This window comes from Syngnathus scovelli, chromosome 3 (genome assembly GCF_024217435.2).
Source record: "Syngnathus scovelli strain Florida chromosome 3, RoL_Ssco_1.2, whole genome shotgun sequence".
Lineage (NCBI taxonomy): Eukaryota > Metazoa > Chordata > Actinopteri > Syngnathiformes > Syngnathidae > Syngnathus > Syngnathus scovelli.
In genome coordinates, this window is record NC_090849.1 from 19,898,577 (window position 1) to 19,916,863 (window position 18,287).

Genomic DNA, 18,287 nt, shown 5'->3' on the forward strand with positions numbered 1-18,287 from the left:
TTTTTCAGTGCTCATTTCGCTTGCTGTCGTAGTACGTTCTTGATTGGTCAAAGCGCCACTCTATTCCGATTGGTCAGAATTTGACCAAGTGGGCGTGGCACACGTCACGCTTCCTACCTATCGCCGTAAGATGGTACGTAACACAGCAAAGGTCCTATCCGCAATGTGATTAAACAACGAACGGCCATGCTGCCGTATCCCTCGTCAAACGCATTATTATGGTCCAGCTTCTAACACGGCAACGCTTTAGGAGGTGAAACACGGAAGAGGCTGAGGACAACTCCGTCATGGCGGCTACAATTGGCCTCAAAGCCTGCCGGAAGATTCGCGGTGCGCAGATACGAGGTCTCCTGGAGGCGAAGGACTACATCCTGTTCGACTGCGACGGGGTCCTGTGGCACGGTGAGAAGGCCGTGGCGGGCGCGGCCCAGGTGGTCAACTCGCTCATGAGTCGGGGCAAAAACGTCGTGTTCGTCACCAACAACTCGACCAGGCCGCGCGAGAAGTACGTCCACAAATTCTACCGGCTGGGCTTTACTGCTGTCGCCCTGGAGCATATCTTCAGCTCGTCCTATTGCTCGGCCCTCTACCTGCGGGATGTGGCCAAGCTCCGTGGCCAGGTGTTCGTCGTTGGTTGCGACGGGCTCCGGGACGAGCTCCGGGAGGCGGGAATCCCTTGCGTGGAGGAGGTGGACGAGCCGGACGCCACCATTTACGATTGCGCCCTGGCCACAGACGTCAAGGCGGTGCTGGTGGGCCACGATGACAAACTGACTTTCCTCAAGCTGGCCAAGGCGTCGTGCTACCTGAAGGACCCGAACTGCTTGTTCCTGGCTACCGACAACGACCCCTGGCACCCGCTGTCGAGCGGAAGGATTTTGCCAGGTATGAAGGTGGTGCTCAGTCGCTCCGCTGAGGTTCATTGTGAGGCTTTTACTATACTTTGCAACAACTAATTGAGGTTTCATTAAGTTGGAACCACCACAAGTCACAATTAGTGTGACTGGTGCAATGCAGTAGTTGTATTAGTTGCATCGGTCTTCAGTGTGGCTTAGTGAACTTCCACGATTCACACTCGATAGGGTCTGATGAGCCCTGCTATTTGGCTTTTGTTCCCTGATAGGTTCCGGGTCCCTCATGGCAGCCCTGGAGGTGGCATCGGGCCGCAAGGCCACGGTGATCGGCAAGCCAAGTCGCTACATGTTCGAGTGCATCTCCAGACAGTTCCCGGACATGGACCCGACCCAGTGCCTAATGGTGGGTGACCGCCTAGAGACTGACATGGTGTTCGGCTCAAACTGCGGCCTGGACACCATGCTCACCCTCACTGGGGTGTCCCAGATGGATGAGGCCCACCAGTACGGGAATAGTGAGGTGGACCAGAGCCTGGTGCCAGACTATGTGGTAGACACCATCGCTGATTTCTTGCCCGCATTTGAGGAGGAAGAGCAGAGCAACTGATCAGTGCAGTGCATGCTGCAAATCCTGAAAAACTAAGTAATTGACAACCCCTTCAAACTTTGTGTCAATTCAAACTGATCTTCAATTGTCCCCCTAAAAATAAATGACTAATTTTTTATTCAAAGAAAGTCACCCAAATTAAATGTGCAGGCAGTAAAGACTCTCCTCAGAAACCCAGGCTAAACTGAACTCCTCCTTGACTTGTTTCTAGTCGCGATATTTAACTACAATGAACGAATGAATATTTGGACAAGTTAGAAAATTGTGTACATGTACTCGTCACCTACATTGAGAGAGCGAGAGCTTTTGGCACCATCCTGTGGCATCTAAGGGTATTTCAGGAAAGGCACAAAAATTGAGATTCCGCAAGTAACGGGATAGGTTGAAAAAAAATACGTACATCATGTGAATTCTTGACTGGAGTACTTTAAGTTTAAGCATACCTCAATGTTAGTGTTGTGGCCATTTGTCGTTAACAGTGTTTTGTTGTTTCAATTGCACCTTCTCATTCACAAACCTGTGTGTTTAATAGTTTTTTTTAAACAAGCAAACCTTTCATCGAAAGCACTAAAACCACAACAGCAAATTGTATATGGACAGCTTACATGTGCCATTATTGTAATGTGTCTAATTTAATGGCTGCAATTCTGCCACTATTTGACAAATGATTTTTTTAATATATATACACTCTGTGAAAGCCTGTCACAGATGTGAATGATCATTTCACAATTGTGAATATTCAGTGTTAGCATAGAGAGCATGTTGGCAACAATAAAGACCTGCATTTATGCTAAATATATGTCCGCTACCTGTTTTGCAGCTACATCACTCACACCAGACCACAACAGAATAGAATATTGCTTTAATGACTTGAACACAGCATTGATACAAACACCAAACATCTCAGTGTTGTTAAATGCCACACGCGTTAGTCAACAGAAGCAAAAAAAAAAAAAAAAAAAAAGAAGCAGTCTGGAGCAATGTCAATGCAAGAGAACATCCACTGTTCATCAGTCTTAAATTGGAGTAGAGTGTTGTCATTTTTCATATATTTTTCAGTCATTTGCCAAAGTGTGAAGTACTCAACAAGAATCAAAGAAATCGATTTCACAGGATGCAATATCACATGGAGAGGAGCTGAGCATCTTGCAAACATCATCCAGGTGAAATTGGAGATTGACTTTAATGTAGCCTTTCCCCAACTTTGTAAGCCACATGCAGCCTTCTGTTTTGGCGCACCCTCATCAGCCAGCATACAGCTTCAAAAAAAAAAAGTCCAACCGGCAAAAGGATCTCGACATTCTTGAGTACTTACAAATGGCTCGAGTGTTTTTCAAATAGTTAATGTCAATGTATTAACACACAATAATGAAGCTGTCAGTCAGACGATGGTATAAACAATGTGTTTCAGCATCAAGGAATGCAGAGACATGGCTCGGTATGGGCACAATCTTTGCGCTATCAACAGCCAAAATTGGAGGCCATGGGGGTCTCCGCCGCCTCACCCTCAACTGTAACACTTTGATTGGGGACGTGGGTGCTACTCGTCTTGCGCGTGAGCTGGCCGAAGACCTTTGGCTGAAAGGTAAGGAGATGGAAAAATAATGATGCTTTGCATATATTCATTTGTATGATGGTATTGTAACGATCTGTCTTTGTATTTTGAGCAGCTGTAGACCTGCAGAAATGCGGCCTCTCTAATCGAGGAGCTTGTCATCTGCTGGAGGTCTTGAAGACAAATTCCACCCTCTGCATACTGGATATCCGGAATAACCCTTTAGTTGGTAGGACGCTGTCATAAGTTAACTATTTTTTCTTTTGGTTGTGCCATGCTCCCAATGTAATTTGCATTACATTCACTGTCACTGTTGGTTAATGTCAGCATGGGGCAAAATGTAGAAGACAGCTCTGCATCATTAGGCAAATCAAGACAATTTTGACAGAGGTGGCTAAAAAATAATAATTAAAAAATAGCACAAAACTAATTTCAATACTAAAGCATATGTTTTTTTCTCTTTCTGTTTTAGACAATGCGCTAATTAAGACTATAATAGAGAAAGTGCTCACAAAAGCTGAAGCACACACACCAGAAGTGAGTGAATGCGTTTGGCGTTACAATAAAAGAAGCGAGAGAAACCCAGCTTAATACTTGCAGCCCCAAAACTGATGAGTTGCATTTGTATATTCCAGAGGTTTTCCTCCTGCAGATGCAAAAGAGCACAGTTTCCAATCAACGCAACAAGGTCAGGTATGGGTTTTCTGTTTATAGTTTGTATGACTCGTTTGCTGTATTGTAGTTCCGACACTTTTCTGACCCCTTAAAAGGCTGCGTCCAATGTGAGGGTAACATTTGCGTCTGATTCGGAGGAAGAGGAGGACGGTGATGAGGAAGAGGGCCCGGCAATTATGATGAGTGATCCAAGGCCATCTAATGAAAGCCAACAGGACAGCAGCATTGCACGGCAAATGGATCGTATGCAGGTTAGCCACATTTAGCCCAAGATGAACAGAGAACTGTTTTTTCATTTTACCGCTGTTCTCCTGCATGTCCTGCAGATGGCGCTACAGGAATGTCGTTTGAGATTGGGAGAGGAGCGCAGGGCCAGACTAAAAGCTGAGTCTTTAGTCAGAGAGGTGCTTCCAGATAATGTTTTGGATAAAAAAAAGGAAGCTTGATAATGGCATAGTTACACTTATTAGCGAAACAACATCTCTCAAATAATGTTCTATCCTGTCTTGTTTTCATTCAGTTTGAGTTGGAGAACGCTCGTCTTCGTGATAACATCTCCCTGTCTAAGGCCCTCGCGACTGTGGGCTCACCAGACCTCAGCGCCCTGGAAGACGAGGACGTGCTGGAGAGCATCGAGCGCTCGTTCGCCAAGTTCCACGCTTTCCTGGATCTCGTCAATGATGCTGGGTGGGTGACACAAATACCCGCTGTTTGTGTTTCCATAATGCTCTGTTATTGCCATTGAGTGATTGGACAGGGTCTTGTTATAGTCAGTCATGCTGACTGTTAATCACATTGGTTTTATTTTATTTAAGGATGAAACATAATTTTGCCTATAACCCTCAGTGTTAGGAATTAGCAACTCATTTATTTGACAGAATAGATGGACAATACTAGACCAAATTAGGTTCTGAAGCAGATAGACTTGGGCGTTCAGTTCTAGTTGAATCCGTCGTGAGGGCAGGTAGTCAAATTGTATTTGAGGTGGTTTTAGCTTTTTTTTGGAAAGAATTTTACTTTCTTTGGCGAACTAAGAGAAATTCCATGACCTGGTCAATACCATTGAGAAAGAGTAAACATGTAGGCCACGTGATTTAAAATAACTCCATTCGCTTCTCAGCTGCTGTCTCAAAGTGAAACTTGGGCCACCTAATCTGGGTGGGGTGGCTGATCGGTCATTTCCTTCCTCGTGGGTGCGATGCCTCATACAATAGATATTTGTAGGATGGATATCTCACTCCTTTTCATCTGTTGATGATCAGAAAGTCATTCAAATGCCACAAATCCCTGCCATTGATCATTTATTTGTTATAAGCATGGTAAAGCCACCCTGACTTAGCAGAATTGTGAACCCCTGTTTATTACTGAGGGAACATTCCAGAACCACCTGTTAGGACAAAATCCAAAACGTAAAGGTCAAATGAAAAACAAATTTAAAAAAAGACACAACTTTCTCATTTCAGTTCTTTCCCTCCCACATGCTTTAAACACATTTCAACTTATTAAAAGCTATTTTTCAACATTTTCCTGGCATTAAATAAAAGGCTTATAGGTGTTTTACCAAGAAAGTATACTGTTAAAATAAAAGAATGGTCAGAATTCCACTTTATCACAAAAATGGTGGTGAGGGGGGAGCATTTTATAAGAATACCTTTACTGGTTATGCCCTGCACTTAAATTACTTTGATTTTGAGCAATTCTATTTGTATTTCTGGTGCTCGTATTTCATTCCTTATCTGGTCGTGTGACTTTTATATAATGTGTCATTGCAGGGTGATGACTTATTAAGGAGAGGCAATTGCAATGAGCTTCTTTTCTCATTATATCTCTATCCATCTATATATATATATATATATCCATATGTTTTGTCACAGTGTCATGTGATAGTGAAGCGTAATACTAGTTAGGTAACTCTTACACAAAACAATCTTGTCTCTATCAACATATGGTGATCATTTTGATAAGTAAATTATGTAAGACCCCGTACTTGTTTGTGTGTAATAAGACTTATCGAAGTCATCGTTATCATAAATGAGTACTATGCCAGATTCTACTTTGCACTTTTGGTCTCTGTAAGAAGACTGCTACTGCTTTATGGCCGTCGTTGATATATTGTTGCATTGTGGCGTGAGAACAGTTTTTAAACAGCTGAGGGAACAGTAACACATCGAAAAAATAAAATATATATATATTTAGCCAAAACATTTATTGTCATGATTGATATCACAATAATGGACAGCAGTATGTGTTATAAAATATTTTGAATAGTGGCATGCAACAAATATAAAGCATGAAGTTTATTCTTTTCAGTGTTTAAAAGTAGCCTGACAGACTGTACAATTTTTTAAAAAAAATGCAAATGTCCTTTCACAGCTATTCATGCAACACAAATTAAGATTTTATGATATAAGAAATCTGAATTTGTTGAAAAATTTCCCCAGCTATTTTAATTGGAATCAATGAGCCCTCTGTCTTGTTGAGATAAATACCTAGTGGCATCAGGTCAGATCTCTGAGGAACACCATGATTAAATGGAAATAAACCATGCTGTCTAGTACACAAAATATTTTGGGAGGGATCAAATGAAGGAATAAATAGTGTAAAAACATCAAATAATATTGTGTTGATGTTTCATAATGACAAAACGATCGGTGTTTAAATTTTATTGCATCCTGTCTGTGTCTTAACTGCATTACATTTATTGACCGTTATCATAGTTTGACAGCTACAATATTTATAGTCGGCTGGAGATACTGGAGAACTAAATCACTGCTCCTTATCGTCTGGTGATATGACATATCTGAACAGTTGCTGTACAATGTGTCACATGGTATTAGAAAAAATACCCATGTTTTAAATGAATGCTGTCACTTTGACCCTCTGTAACACCATCCTGGCTGCCAGCCATCCCGAGAGAAATTCAAATACCCCTCATGTAACACTGTGTGGACTTTTAGCAAACGGTGACGAAATGAGATGACCCTTTTTTCGGGGCGGTGTCCCCACCATTGACCCGTGAGCTTGTACAGAAGCCGTACAGAAAATAAATGGATGGAAATTTACAAAATAATGATTGAATAGTATAAAATAAAAATAGTCATGAGGAAAATTGCATGTTATAGCAAGAAAAAGTAACTTTCTGCTCAAACAAACTACAGAAATTACAACATAATATCCTGATCTTTTTTTATTCAGTCAAAATAATCAATAGCTCTTGAAACAATTCCCCAGCTTCTATTAATTTTACAGCCATCTAATTGAGTAATAGAATTATTCACACTCACATTTATGAACAATTTAGTCTGACTCTTGAATAAACTTAAGCTACATGTTTTCTGAATGTCAGAAGATGGGGTGAACTCTAACAATGCAAGCGTGGGGAGAATGTTGCTGCCACACATTGAGTGAGGACATTATTAGTTAGCATGACTTGAAATCTGGACTGTTTGCTAGTTCGTCACATATAATAAGAAATACAAATCTCTATATATTTCGAATATTCAAATACAAATAAAACCACTGGGCCAAGTGAATCAGCATTGTCAACATAAAATAACGTATGGCTCCAATTCAAACCCTTGCGGGACACCGTAATTAAGTGGGAAATAGTACATGTTTGAATAGCCAAACAAAAAAGCAATCCAAAAACAAAATGCTTATTGTTCCATTGATGATTTATTGCTTCACAGAAATCAATGATTTCACAGGCAACAAATAAAAATGTAAAACTGCACCATAGAGCGCAATGATTTCACAAGTAACAAATAAAAATGTCAAATTTTTTACTCACATACAAAAACATTTTTCCTTCATCCGTCCAATTTTCGCATCAATGAACATTCCAGGATATCGCAGACAGAAAAGTGCTAAACTGCGAGAGAAATTTGCTATCCATTCATCCAAAGCAACAAGGGGGTGCAAATTTTCTCTCCAACAGACAAAATGTGTGTCCATTCATGCATTCGGTTGCATGGTAATCAAAAGTATTTGTCAAGCAGCGAGTGATAAAGCCATACTAATGCATGTGTGTCATTTTGATTTTGCTTGCAGCTTATTTAAATAACGACCCATGGTCACTACATATTTAAAAGCGAACAACAAAATCAAAGAAGCAAAAAAAGAAAAAAGGTCCAGAGCCTCCTTTTGGAAAACTAGTTGTTCTCCTTTGATGCTGTGGTCTCCTACAATACATAAAAGAGAAAAGTTAGATTTTCCCATAATCCACAATTATAATAATCACATTTTATTTTAAATATATATATATATATATATATATATATATATATATATTTATATCTGTGTAATTCAAAATAGTCTTTTATCCTGTATTACTTTTTTTTTTTTTTTTTTTTTACTTAATACTTAAGAAAAACACCGAGGCTATGGCCTCGTTTATTGTGTACTAGTTCCCTTTACTGCTGCTATCTTATCATTTGGTATCGCAAACTAAAGTACTTAAATTTCCGGTGTAGTGGTCAAGGTATACTTTAACAGCGCGTGGGCCATTCCACTGAATTGGTACCATTTGCGTCACGAGGAAAATAGAATGGATGCACGATAAAATTAAGCCAAGTGTACTGCATAGTGTTTAATAAGCCAAAGGTCTGGCCTGTTTACATTTATTTCTGTGACGCGCATAAAAATGTGTAGCAGTCAGTGAAGCTTGTATTGCTTTTAACAACCATGAGAAAAGCTGTAAAAAAATTTACAATTTCCTCTGCCTGTGGAAATTCAGCTAATGGGCTGGGTGTTGATACTCTATGCATTCAATCTGCTGTGTATGCATCTCTTGAATTAGTTCAAATAGAATGAAATGTTGATGACAAAGTTGCTTACAAATGGTGTCCTCTCTCCATATTTGCTCCAGAAGGTCATCTTGGCTTCGGTTGTGTGGCTGGTGCGCTGGTCAAAGACTTTACACGTCTGGAAAGGTGGGCTGTAGAGGTGCAAACTGACCGAACCCTCCGTGTGGCTTGCGTTCTCCACACGGTGTAGGCCAATTGAGTCTGGAAAAAAAACAAAAAAAAAACAGTGCAAATGTTCCATCAGTGAATGACTGGAATGTTGTGAAATTTTCTCCCAGTGTTGGAAAGAATGGGTAGATCAGCGGTGATGAAATGTTTCCAATTGGGGAGTTTATACAAAGTCCTCTGAGGCGCATGAGGCAAACCAAAAGGTAAGGAAATAATATTCAGTGGTCAGCGCTTACAGAATATCAGCATCCATCCAATCATTTTTTGATGCAGACATCTACCCAAAAAAATTTTTTCTTCTCACCATTTATGTAGGCCACAGAGTTGTTTTCCAGGGTCCTGTGTGACCTCTCAGTCATGTCCCCGCCTTCCTCCTTGGGCCAGTCGAATTGAGTCTCCTTGAGCTCGCCCTGGAGCATCTTCATGAAGCAGTGGGAATTGGAGTGGTCGTGTATACTACTGCAAGGTGGTCACAGCACACATGCAGTGTTAGGAGGGGCCAGATTATATTGCGTATCATTATGTGCCGCCACGTGTGGAATGACAAAAGAAGCAAATATTTACAATGTGTCAAAACTAAAACAAATCCCATTATTGTTTGTGTATACGACATCAGCGGACCCTGCTGGACCAAAAATTTGTAATATAAATCTCATACCATAAAATACCAGTAAAAGGAATTGTAGCAAAATATTGATATTGAATAAATATTGAGATTTTGGACCGAGTTGAATTTAGGTCATTTCCGGCAGCAAACCTGATAAGCCCCGACATACTAATATGACACAGCATAGTGGTTGGGTATCACTGCTATTAAAGGCTAGTCTAGATTTACAAAATGTGTCGCGCTGCATGCATATCAACTTTCTCCTCACCTTCCTTGGCCTTCTCCCCAACACAAGATGATCAGGTTGAACTTCCCATTGCCTTCATCCACCAAGTTCCTCGTGTATCTGTAAATAAAAAGGCAATAATGTGAAGACCAAGATCATTCCACCTCCCCCATGAATGACTTTTCAAACCGGTATGGGAAAATATATTATGGCAAAAGATTGCATTTTTAGCCCATAATTCCAAATAGTACGTTTGCTGCAAACAACACTGCTCATTACCAAAACAATGACTATACTAGTCATTTCTGGCATCTTTTATTTCCACTGTACAGAGAAGAAAGTTGATGTGATGTCATCCCTTAAAGCACATATGTCAGAGTTACGGCCCGCGGGCCGTATCCGGCCCGCGAATTGATTATCTATGGCCCCCTGGATGATATTGAATTACTATTAGAACCGGCCCGTAGGCCACAGCCGCCCGCTGGTGTTTTGCACGCACCAACACTACATTTCCCACAATGCAACGGTAGCTCGCGATGTCCCTGCAGCTCGCACAAGCGGCTTCATTATTCATCAGTAGTCAGAGCAGAGTTCAACTTTCTGATACCCCCCTCCTCAAAAATGGCTAAACGTAAGGTGGACGCTGAGAACAGGGGGTTTCAGGCCAGGTGGGAGGCAGAGTACATGTTTACGGAGGTAAGAGGCAAACCTGTGTGTCTTCTGTGTGGAGAAAATGCGGCTGTAATGAAAGAATTAAATTTAAGAAGGCACTATCAAACGTCTAAGAAACACACAGACCAAGACAAGAATATGGAATATGAACAAAAGCTACAGAAGGTGGAAGAATTAAAACGAGGCCTTAAGTCCAGACAGGCTATGTTCACGTATGCTAAATCACAAAGCGAGGCTGCTGCCAAGGCTAGCTTTATTGTGGCAAAAGAGATCGCCAAATCAGCCCGGCCCTTTGCAGAAGGAGAGTTGATCAAAAACGGGTTTTGAGCCTCAGAGCCTAACCCCGAACATTGATGAACTTGTACAAACAATGAGACACCTCTAAGTATCAGGCTCAGCCTCAGACAAGTGAGCATCACAGAACAGTAACGTATTTTCCGTTTTTTAATTCGGTTACATTTTTACATTTGTTTCTACAAGACGTGATTTTTCTTTGAAGAAAGTATTGTTTTGTCTGTGTGCCGTAAATTTTTGAATTTTATTTATTTATATTTATTTTTCAGTTGAATGGACCAAGGGAAAATTGCAGATAAGAGCCATGAGAAAGAATACAACTGATTTGATTATTTTTTTATTTTACGATTTGAAAGCAATGATCGGTAGATCATAGAGCAGCACAATAATACATTTTCAGTTTATAATGCATGCACTTTTACTTATGCATTTATGTTGATATTAAGAAACACATTTTGTTTTTAAAACAATTGAATTTTTTGCTGTTTGGCTGTTGAAAATGTTTTCCCTTGAAGTTACTGACAGAGCCATAACAAAATATTGCCATATTCATTTAATCATTAAATAATGTACACTGTGTTAGGTCTTAGTTCAAAAGGCTATGTGCAATCATTCCGATATATTTTAATAAACATTGAACCAGTCCGGCCCTCGGCTTGTAGCAAATTTGTTTTTTTGGCCCTCGGTGTGTTTGACTTTGACATCCCTGCCTTAAAGTCTTTTACAGACTTATTGAAGGGAGCCGGGATGGGGCTACAACCCCCCTCCCTCACATTCCATCATATGCCAAATAGTTTGGAGGCAGCTGCGGTGGCTCCCTGGTGATCTTCACGCCACCGGAGCCCAAACCTCTGCACAAACACACACGAGCGGGTGTGTGTCGTTTGCTTACTGTTGATTGGTTAACCGCAAACCCCTCACTACCTCCCTCCCCCTTCCAATGGCCATCACAACACTGGCAAGGGAACACCATTGCGATGTATTGTGGGTCACCGTGTAGTCGATATAGGACAGATAACATGCATATCTTGAGGTTTGAAAAATATAGATTTGTTCTTTGTTAAAACCAAATTGTCAATCTTACTATATGCATTCTAAATTTGGATTAATTTGTCATTTAGATTTGATCGTAATTGTATATCTCTTAAAACTAGCAAAATAATTAAAGAGCAGAATTTACCTTAAACAAAAATCTATTCATTGGACCAAATGCAAAGGCACTGATGTCACAACAAGCGTGCAAAGTGCATCACTGCTCGTTCAAAGAAATTCATCATAAACATTTCATAAAAGAAATGAGTTTTACCTGAGTTTATCAAACATGGCGTATTGCTTCCAGTCCTTAGGGTTGCTCCTGTATGACTCCATGAGTTCCCGCACCTCATCCACGTTGACATTGTTGTGTTGAAAGATCTCATGCAGCTTTTGGATCAGCTCCTGCAGACTTTTTGGCATCTTTGCTTTTGGGTACGTGTGCGTCAGCTATACAACTTGTTTGGCGAGAAACAGATTTCTCGTCGATCTGTTCACCTACTGACTGAGTGCTACAGGGCCCCCCCGTTTTTATGCCTTTGGATCATACCATCGTGGAGAGAAAGGGAACGCCCCTATTAGCAAGAGTGGGGGTGGGTGGGCTGCGCAAGATTTGGGAGCGATCATTCATGCGTTCACTTTCGACATGACTAACCCACCTGAATTCGAAACCGGCCACATTTCAACCAAAATCCTAAATCCATCTCACGTATTAAAAACAAAATTGGACCGGTCCTCTTCGAGTGCTTTTCTACCACGTTGTCACATAGTTGACCTCCCCCTGTGTCCCGGGTCCCTCTCATTGAACTCTGGTTTGGACAATAGCCGTGCAGCTTGTCGGTGGCCCCCCACCCTGCAGCCACAGCACCCCCATTTATATTGTTTGCATGCAACACTAGACTTTCGAACATGCTTACATAATTGGACTTGTTACTTATCGTATTATTATTGCATTGATTTCTAATTATTAATTTGTTACGTTACATTATTGGTGTGTGTGTGTGTGTCTGTGTGCGTGTGTGTGTGTGCGTGTGTGTGCGCGCGTGCGTGCTAAACAGTACATCTTGTGTTGCAGCAAGCTGACGCATCCTTCCAATTTTGCATCCACCAATATTGAAAGTGAAACTGCTTTCTGTTTCTTTATGATATGACTGACTGGATATCTGTTTGCTCTCATAAATGTGATGTAGTCTGGAGTAGGAAAAAAAGCAAACAAACTTCGTTAAATGTCCTATTGTGACAAGCTAAAAAGAGACTCAGCTTTTATGCATATCAACTCGCGTCACATGGTCAATTTTGTTGTGTATTTGTCAAGTGGTGTAGTGTTGATTTAGCAACATAATACATCAAATCGATGCAATATTGTCCAGTTGTAGCTTGGGGTCAAGTGTTATCAACCATTTCACCAAAATGAAAGGTGAAGATTAATTTTGCTCTTGTTTCGCACTTCCGTTTTCACACCACCCAAAGTGCCACATCATCAGAGGTTAGCCTTATACTCTACCTTGTGGCCGACCACATCGCTCGGTTTATACCATTGATTATTTGCGAAAGTGGATGTAGCTAAATTAATTTCCCCGCAAATAACTGAGAAAACAACATTGTGGTTATTCATGGGGATGTAATTTATATTGTAATGTAATGTTAGGAATTAGCAACTCATTTATTTGACAGAATAGATGGACAATACTAGATCAAATTAGGTTCTGAAGCAGATAGACTTGGACGTTCAGTTCTAGTTGAATCCGTCGTGAGGGCAGGTAGTCAAATTGTATTTGAGGTGGTTTTAGCTTTTTTTTTTTTTTGGGTAAGAATTTTACTTTCTTTGGCGAACTAAGGGAAATTCCATGACCTGGTAAATACCCTTGAGAAAGAGTAAACATGTAGGCCACGTGATTTAAAATAACTCCATTCGCTTCTCAGCCGCTGTCTCAAAGTGAAACTTGGCCCACCTAATCTGGGTGGGGTGGCTGATCGGTCATTTCCTTCCTCGTGGGTGCGATACCTCACTCCTTTTCATCTGTTGATGATCAGAAAGTCATTCAAATGCCACAAATCCCTGCCACTGATCATTTATTTGTTATAAGCATGATAAAGCCACCCTGACTTAGCAGAACTGTGAACCCCTGTTTATTACTGAGGGAACATTCCAGAACCACCTGTTAGGACAAAATCCAAAACGTAAAGGTCAAATGAAAAACAAATTTAAAAAAAAGACACAACTTTCTCATTTCAGTTCTTTCCCTCCCACATGCTTTAAACACATTTCAGCTTATTAAAAGCTATTTTTCAACATTTTCCTGGCATTAAATAAAAGGCTTATAGGTGTTTTACCAAGAAAGTAAACCGTTAAAATAAAAGAATGGTCAGAATTCCACTTTATCACAAAAATGGTGGTGAGGCGGGAGCATTTTATAAGAATACCTTTACTGGTTATGCCCTGCACTTAAATTACTTTGATTTTGAGCAATTCTATTTGTATTTCTGGTGCTCGTATTTCATTCCTTATCTGGTTGTGTGACTTTTATATAATGTGTAATTGCAGGGTGATGACTTATTAAGGAGAGGCAATTGCAATGAGCTTCTTTTCTCATTATATCTCTATCTTTATATCTATATATATATATAAAATCTTTTTATATTTTGTCTTACGCAATAGTGTCATACCCTGAAGTTAACTTGTGTTTTCCAACAATTATGAAACAAAATTCACTCCTTTTTATCCATCTTACGTCTTGCTGGAACAAAATAATTCAGACACACTATTTTGAAAATGCAGTCGAAAAACCTACCTGATGATTGCGTTGGGCACATTTTGAATCACAATATAGCTTTTCTTCTATTTCACTATCATGTTCTCACTCAGCCTAGGTCAGATAGCATCTATGGCCGGCATTGACAAGTCAGATTTCTCGCCTTTGGGAAGACCGCAGCTCTCTTCCACTCTGGGACACGTGGGCCAACTGAATGGAGTAGCATCCGGTCAACGTCATTCTCGTGATATTCAGGTGCAAGATTTAACATTATACTTTACATAAATGGCTTACAAATGATTTCATTTCACATTTAGTAAAGACTAAAAATGAAAATTGGTGAAATTTCCTTTTCATTAAAAACAAGCGTAAAGACATGTTGCTTTTATTTTGTTCAGTATAATTAGTTGATAAGATGTCTCAGTGGTAGAGCCGTCGTCTCCCACGCCAGAGGTTGGCGCGTCAATCATCAGACATTGTGACCATGTCAAAGCATCCTTAAGTAAGACAATGAAGCTGCCTGATGATGTGTCATCAGTATGTGAATGAGGAATCAGTGACGCGCTTTGAGGAGGAGGGGTGTTTTGTCACAGTGTCATGTGATCGTCAAGCGTAATACTAGTTAGGTAACTCTTACACAGAACAATCTTGTCACTATCAACATATGGTGATCGTTTTGATAAGTAAATTATGTAAGACCCCGTACTTGTTTGTGTGTAATAAGACTTATCGAAGTCATCGTTATCATAAATGAGTACAATGCCAGATTCTACTTTGCACTTTTGGTCTCTGTAAGAAGACTGCTACTGCTTTATGGCCGCCGTTGATATCTTGTTGCATTGTGGCGTGAGAACAGTTTTTAAACAGCTGAGGGAACAGTAACCTAGACCTGGCACATCGAAAAAATAAAATAAATAAATATATATATATTTAGCCAAAACATTTATTGTCATGACAGTTGATATCACAATAATGGACAGCGGTACCGTAATTTCCGGACTATAAGTCGCGGTTTTTTTTCATAGTTTGGGTGGGGGGGGGCGACTTATACTCAGGAGCGACTTATATATGTTTTTTTTTCACAAATTTTTACTTGATCATTAAGACATCACTTACAAGTATAGTTGACCACTTCCCATGTTATTTTTAGTATAGTTCATCACTTCACATGCTTTTATTTCTTTATCTTGAACATATTCAAAACATAGAAAATAGAGAAAACATCAAATAAAGCAATTAACACTTTAAAGCGCCATATCCAAGTCCACTGTCTGCTGTATGTACACTTGCTCCATTTTTGCTCCTCTTATATTTATTATTATTATTTATTATTATTTGTTTATTTATCATTTATTCAATACTCTTATTTATTCATTGTTAGTGCCTTCTTGTTTTTTTTTGTGTTGCTTGTATGCATATGTGTACTATCTCACCGAGGGATAGTGGAAATGTAATTTCAATCTCTTTGTGTGTCTTAGTATATAAAAAAATATATCGACGATAAAGCAGACTTTGACTTTGATAAAACAACCAAAAAAAATTATATTTCCAGACGAAACTGGATGAGGGCGCTCTAAATTTTACCGTTGGCCGTGACTCATCAACTGGGTGGGCTTAAGAAAAATGGCACCAAAAAGAAACTCATATTTTGCAGGTTACAAACTTCAAGTTGTAAAATATGCAGCTGAAAACAGTAATCGAGCAGCAGAAAGAAAGTTTGGAGAACCGTGATGTACCAATGGATTACTATTTCAAGTGACGTCAGTAGCGCGGCGCGCCGGTTGTTTACATACAAACGTGCCCACACAAGGACTACCGGCATCATTAGCGGTGATCATTTCTAAGTGACACGGAGGACAAAGAGTTTGAAGGAATTAAGGATTTGGAGTGACATAGAAGGTTTGAAAAACTATTATGGCTTTTACGCACGCCCGGTCTCTACTGAGTCGGGGGCCGACGCTCGGCCGAGTGGCTGTCCGCGAACGGTGCGCGGGGCTCGGACATGGCCATTACGCACGCCCGGTCTGTCTGGAAGTCCACGCCGCCACACGCTTGGAAGTTTGTTTTGTTTAATAAAGAGCCGTTTACCAAACCTACGTCTATCCTTGTACTTTGTTAACGCTACAATATAGTTATATAGTAGATCTGTGGAATAAAGACGAGGCTGACGTCAGGGCGCACGCGCGGCGATGTTGACAAAGGATGAGGAATTTGATCGATGGATTTAATGGAATTAAACTGCACGGATGGTTTGATAATATTATTGGCTTGTATTATAGTTATTTAAAATATAGTTTATCTATCGTTATATGAGCCTGTGGAATATTTTGAAGCGCAAGCGCCCTCAGCCGTGCGCACCCATTGTTGACAAAGAACGATCGATGGATTTAATGAATTGGAGTGACACCGATGGTTTTATAAACATGTTATTCATGTAATAGTTGTCCTTAATCACTCTATATGTTACGTCAGGCCCGTTCTCAGCTCTTTGTTTGAGTTTGTCACGTTAGCATACCTATCGTTTAGCCTGTTGTTGCTATTTAATGAATTGGAGTGACACTGATGGTTTTATAAACATGTTATTCATGTAATAGTTGTCCTTAATCACTCTATATGTTACGTCAGGCCCGTTCTCAGCTCTTTGTTTGTGTTTGTCACGTTAGCATACCTATCGTTTAGCCTGTTGTTGCTATCGTTTAGCCTGTTGTTGCTCGTTCATGACTGTTTTTGGTGTGGGATTTTGTCGGATAAATTGCCCCCAAAATGCGACTTATACTCCGGAGCGACTTATATATGTTTTTTTCACTTTTTGGGGCATTTTATGGCTGGTGCGACTTATACTCCGGAGCGACTTATAGTCCGGAAAATACGGTATTTGTTATAAAATATTTTGAATAGTGGCATGCAACAAATATAAAGCATGAAGTTTATTCTTTTCAGTGTTTAAAAGTAGCCTGACAGACTGTACAATTTTTTAAAAAAAATGCAAATGTCCTTTCACAGCTATTCATGCAACACAAATTAAGATTTTATGATATAAGAAATCTGAATTTGTTGAAAAATTTCCCCAGCTATTTTAATTGGAATCAATGAGCCCTCTGTCTTGTTGAGATAAATACCTAGTGGCATCAGGTCAGATCTCTGAGGAACACCATGATTAAATGGAAATAAACCATGCTGTCTAGTACACAAAATATTTTGGGAGGGATCAAATGAAGGAATAAATAGTGTAAAAACATCAAATAATATTGTGTTGATGTTTCATAATGACAAAACGATCGGTGTTTAAATTTTATTGCATCCTGTCTGTGTCTTAACTGCATTACATTTATTGACCGTTATCATAGTTTGACAGCTACAATATTTATAGTCGGCTGGAGATACTGGAGAACTAAATCACTGCTCCTTATCGTCTGGTGATATGACATATCTGAACAGTTGCTGTACAATGTGTCACATGGTATTAGAAAAAATACCCATGTTTTAAATGAATGCTGTCACTTTGACCCTCTGTAACACCATCCTGGCTGCCAGCCATCCCGAGAGAAATTCAAATACCCCTCATGTAACACTGTGTGGACTTTTAGCAAACGGTGACGAAATGAGATGACCCTTTTTTCGGGGCGGTGTCCCCACCATTGACCCGTGAGCTTGTACAGAAGCCGTACAGAAAATAAATGGATGGAAATTTACAAAATAATGATTAAATAGTATAAGACAAAAATAGTCATGAGGAAAATTGCATGTTATAGAAAGAAAAAGTAGGTCAAACTTTCTGCTCAAGCAAACTACAGAAATTACAACATAATATCCTGATCTTTTTTATTCAGTCAAAATAGTCAATAGCTCTTGAAACAATTCCCCAGCCTCTATTAATTTTACAGCTATCTAATTGAGTAATAGTTATTCACACTCACATTTATTATTTTCTAATTTTTTTCTGAATATTCAAATACAAATAAAACCACTGGGCCAAGTGAATCAGCATTGTCAACATGCAATAACGTTTGGCTCCAATTCAGACCCTTGCGGGACACCG

At 39.9% G+C, this 18,287-nt stretch overlaps 3 protein-coding genes across 3 annotated transcripts; 2 read left to right on the top strand and 1 right to left on the bottom strand.

Moving 5' to 3' along the window:
• The first annotated feature begins 78 nt into the window (after positions 1-78).
• Positions 79-2,260, top strand: LOC125994696 (chronophin-like). The gene is made up of 2 exons (XM_049764111.2): positions 79-885; positions 1,124-2,260. The coding sequence occupies exons 1-2, from the start codon at positions 288-290 to the stop codon at positions 1,459-1,461; spliced, it is 936 nt and encodes a 311-aa protein (XP_049620068.1). The 5' UTR covers positions 79-287; the 3' UTR covers positions 1,462-2,260.
• Positions 2,261-3,559: 1,299 nt separating this feature from the next.
• LOC125994698 (centrosomal protein of 78 kDa-like) lies at positions 3,560-18,154 on the top strand. Its single transcript, XM_049764115.2, has 5 exons — positions 3,560-3,704; positions 3,787-3,942; positions 4,018-4,095; positions 4,212-4,378; positions 14,362-18,154. Exons 1-5 carry the CDS (start codon positions 3,669-3,671, stop codon positions 14,531-14,533), a joined length of 609 nt encoding a protein of 202 aa, XP_049620072.1. The 5' UTR covers positions 3,560-3,668; the 3' UTR covers positions 14,534-18,154.
• Positions 7,348-12,013, bottom strand: LOC125994700 (cysteine dioxygenase type 1-like). Its single transcript, XM_049764117.2, has 5 exons — positions 11,770-12,013; positions 9,540-9,617; positions 8,969-9,123; positions 8,528-8,697; positions 7,348-7,872 (listed from the first exon to the last, which is right to left on the bottom strand). Exons 1-5 carry the CDS (start codon positions 11,916-11,918, stop codon positions 7,843-7,845), a joined length of 582 nt encoding a protein of 193 aa, XP_049620074.1. The 5' UTR covers positions 11,919-12,013; the 3' UTR covers positions 7,348-7,842.
• Positions 18,155-18,287: the final 133 nt, after the last annotated feature.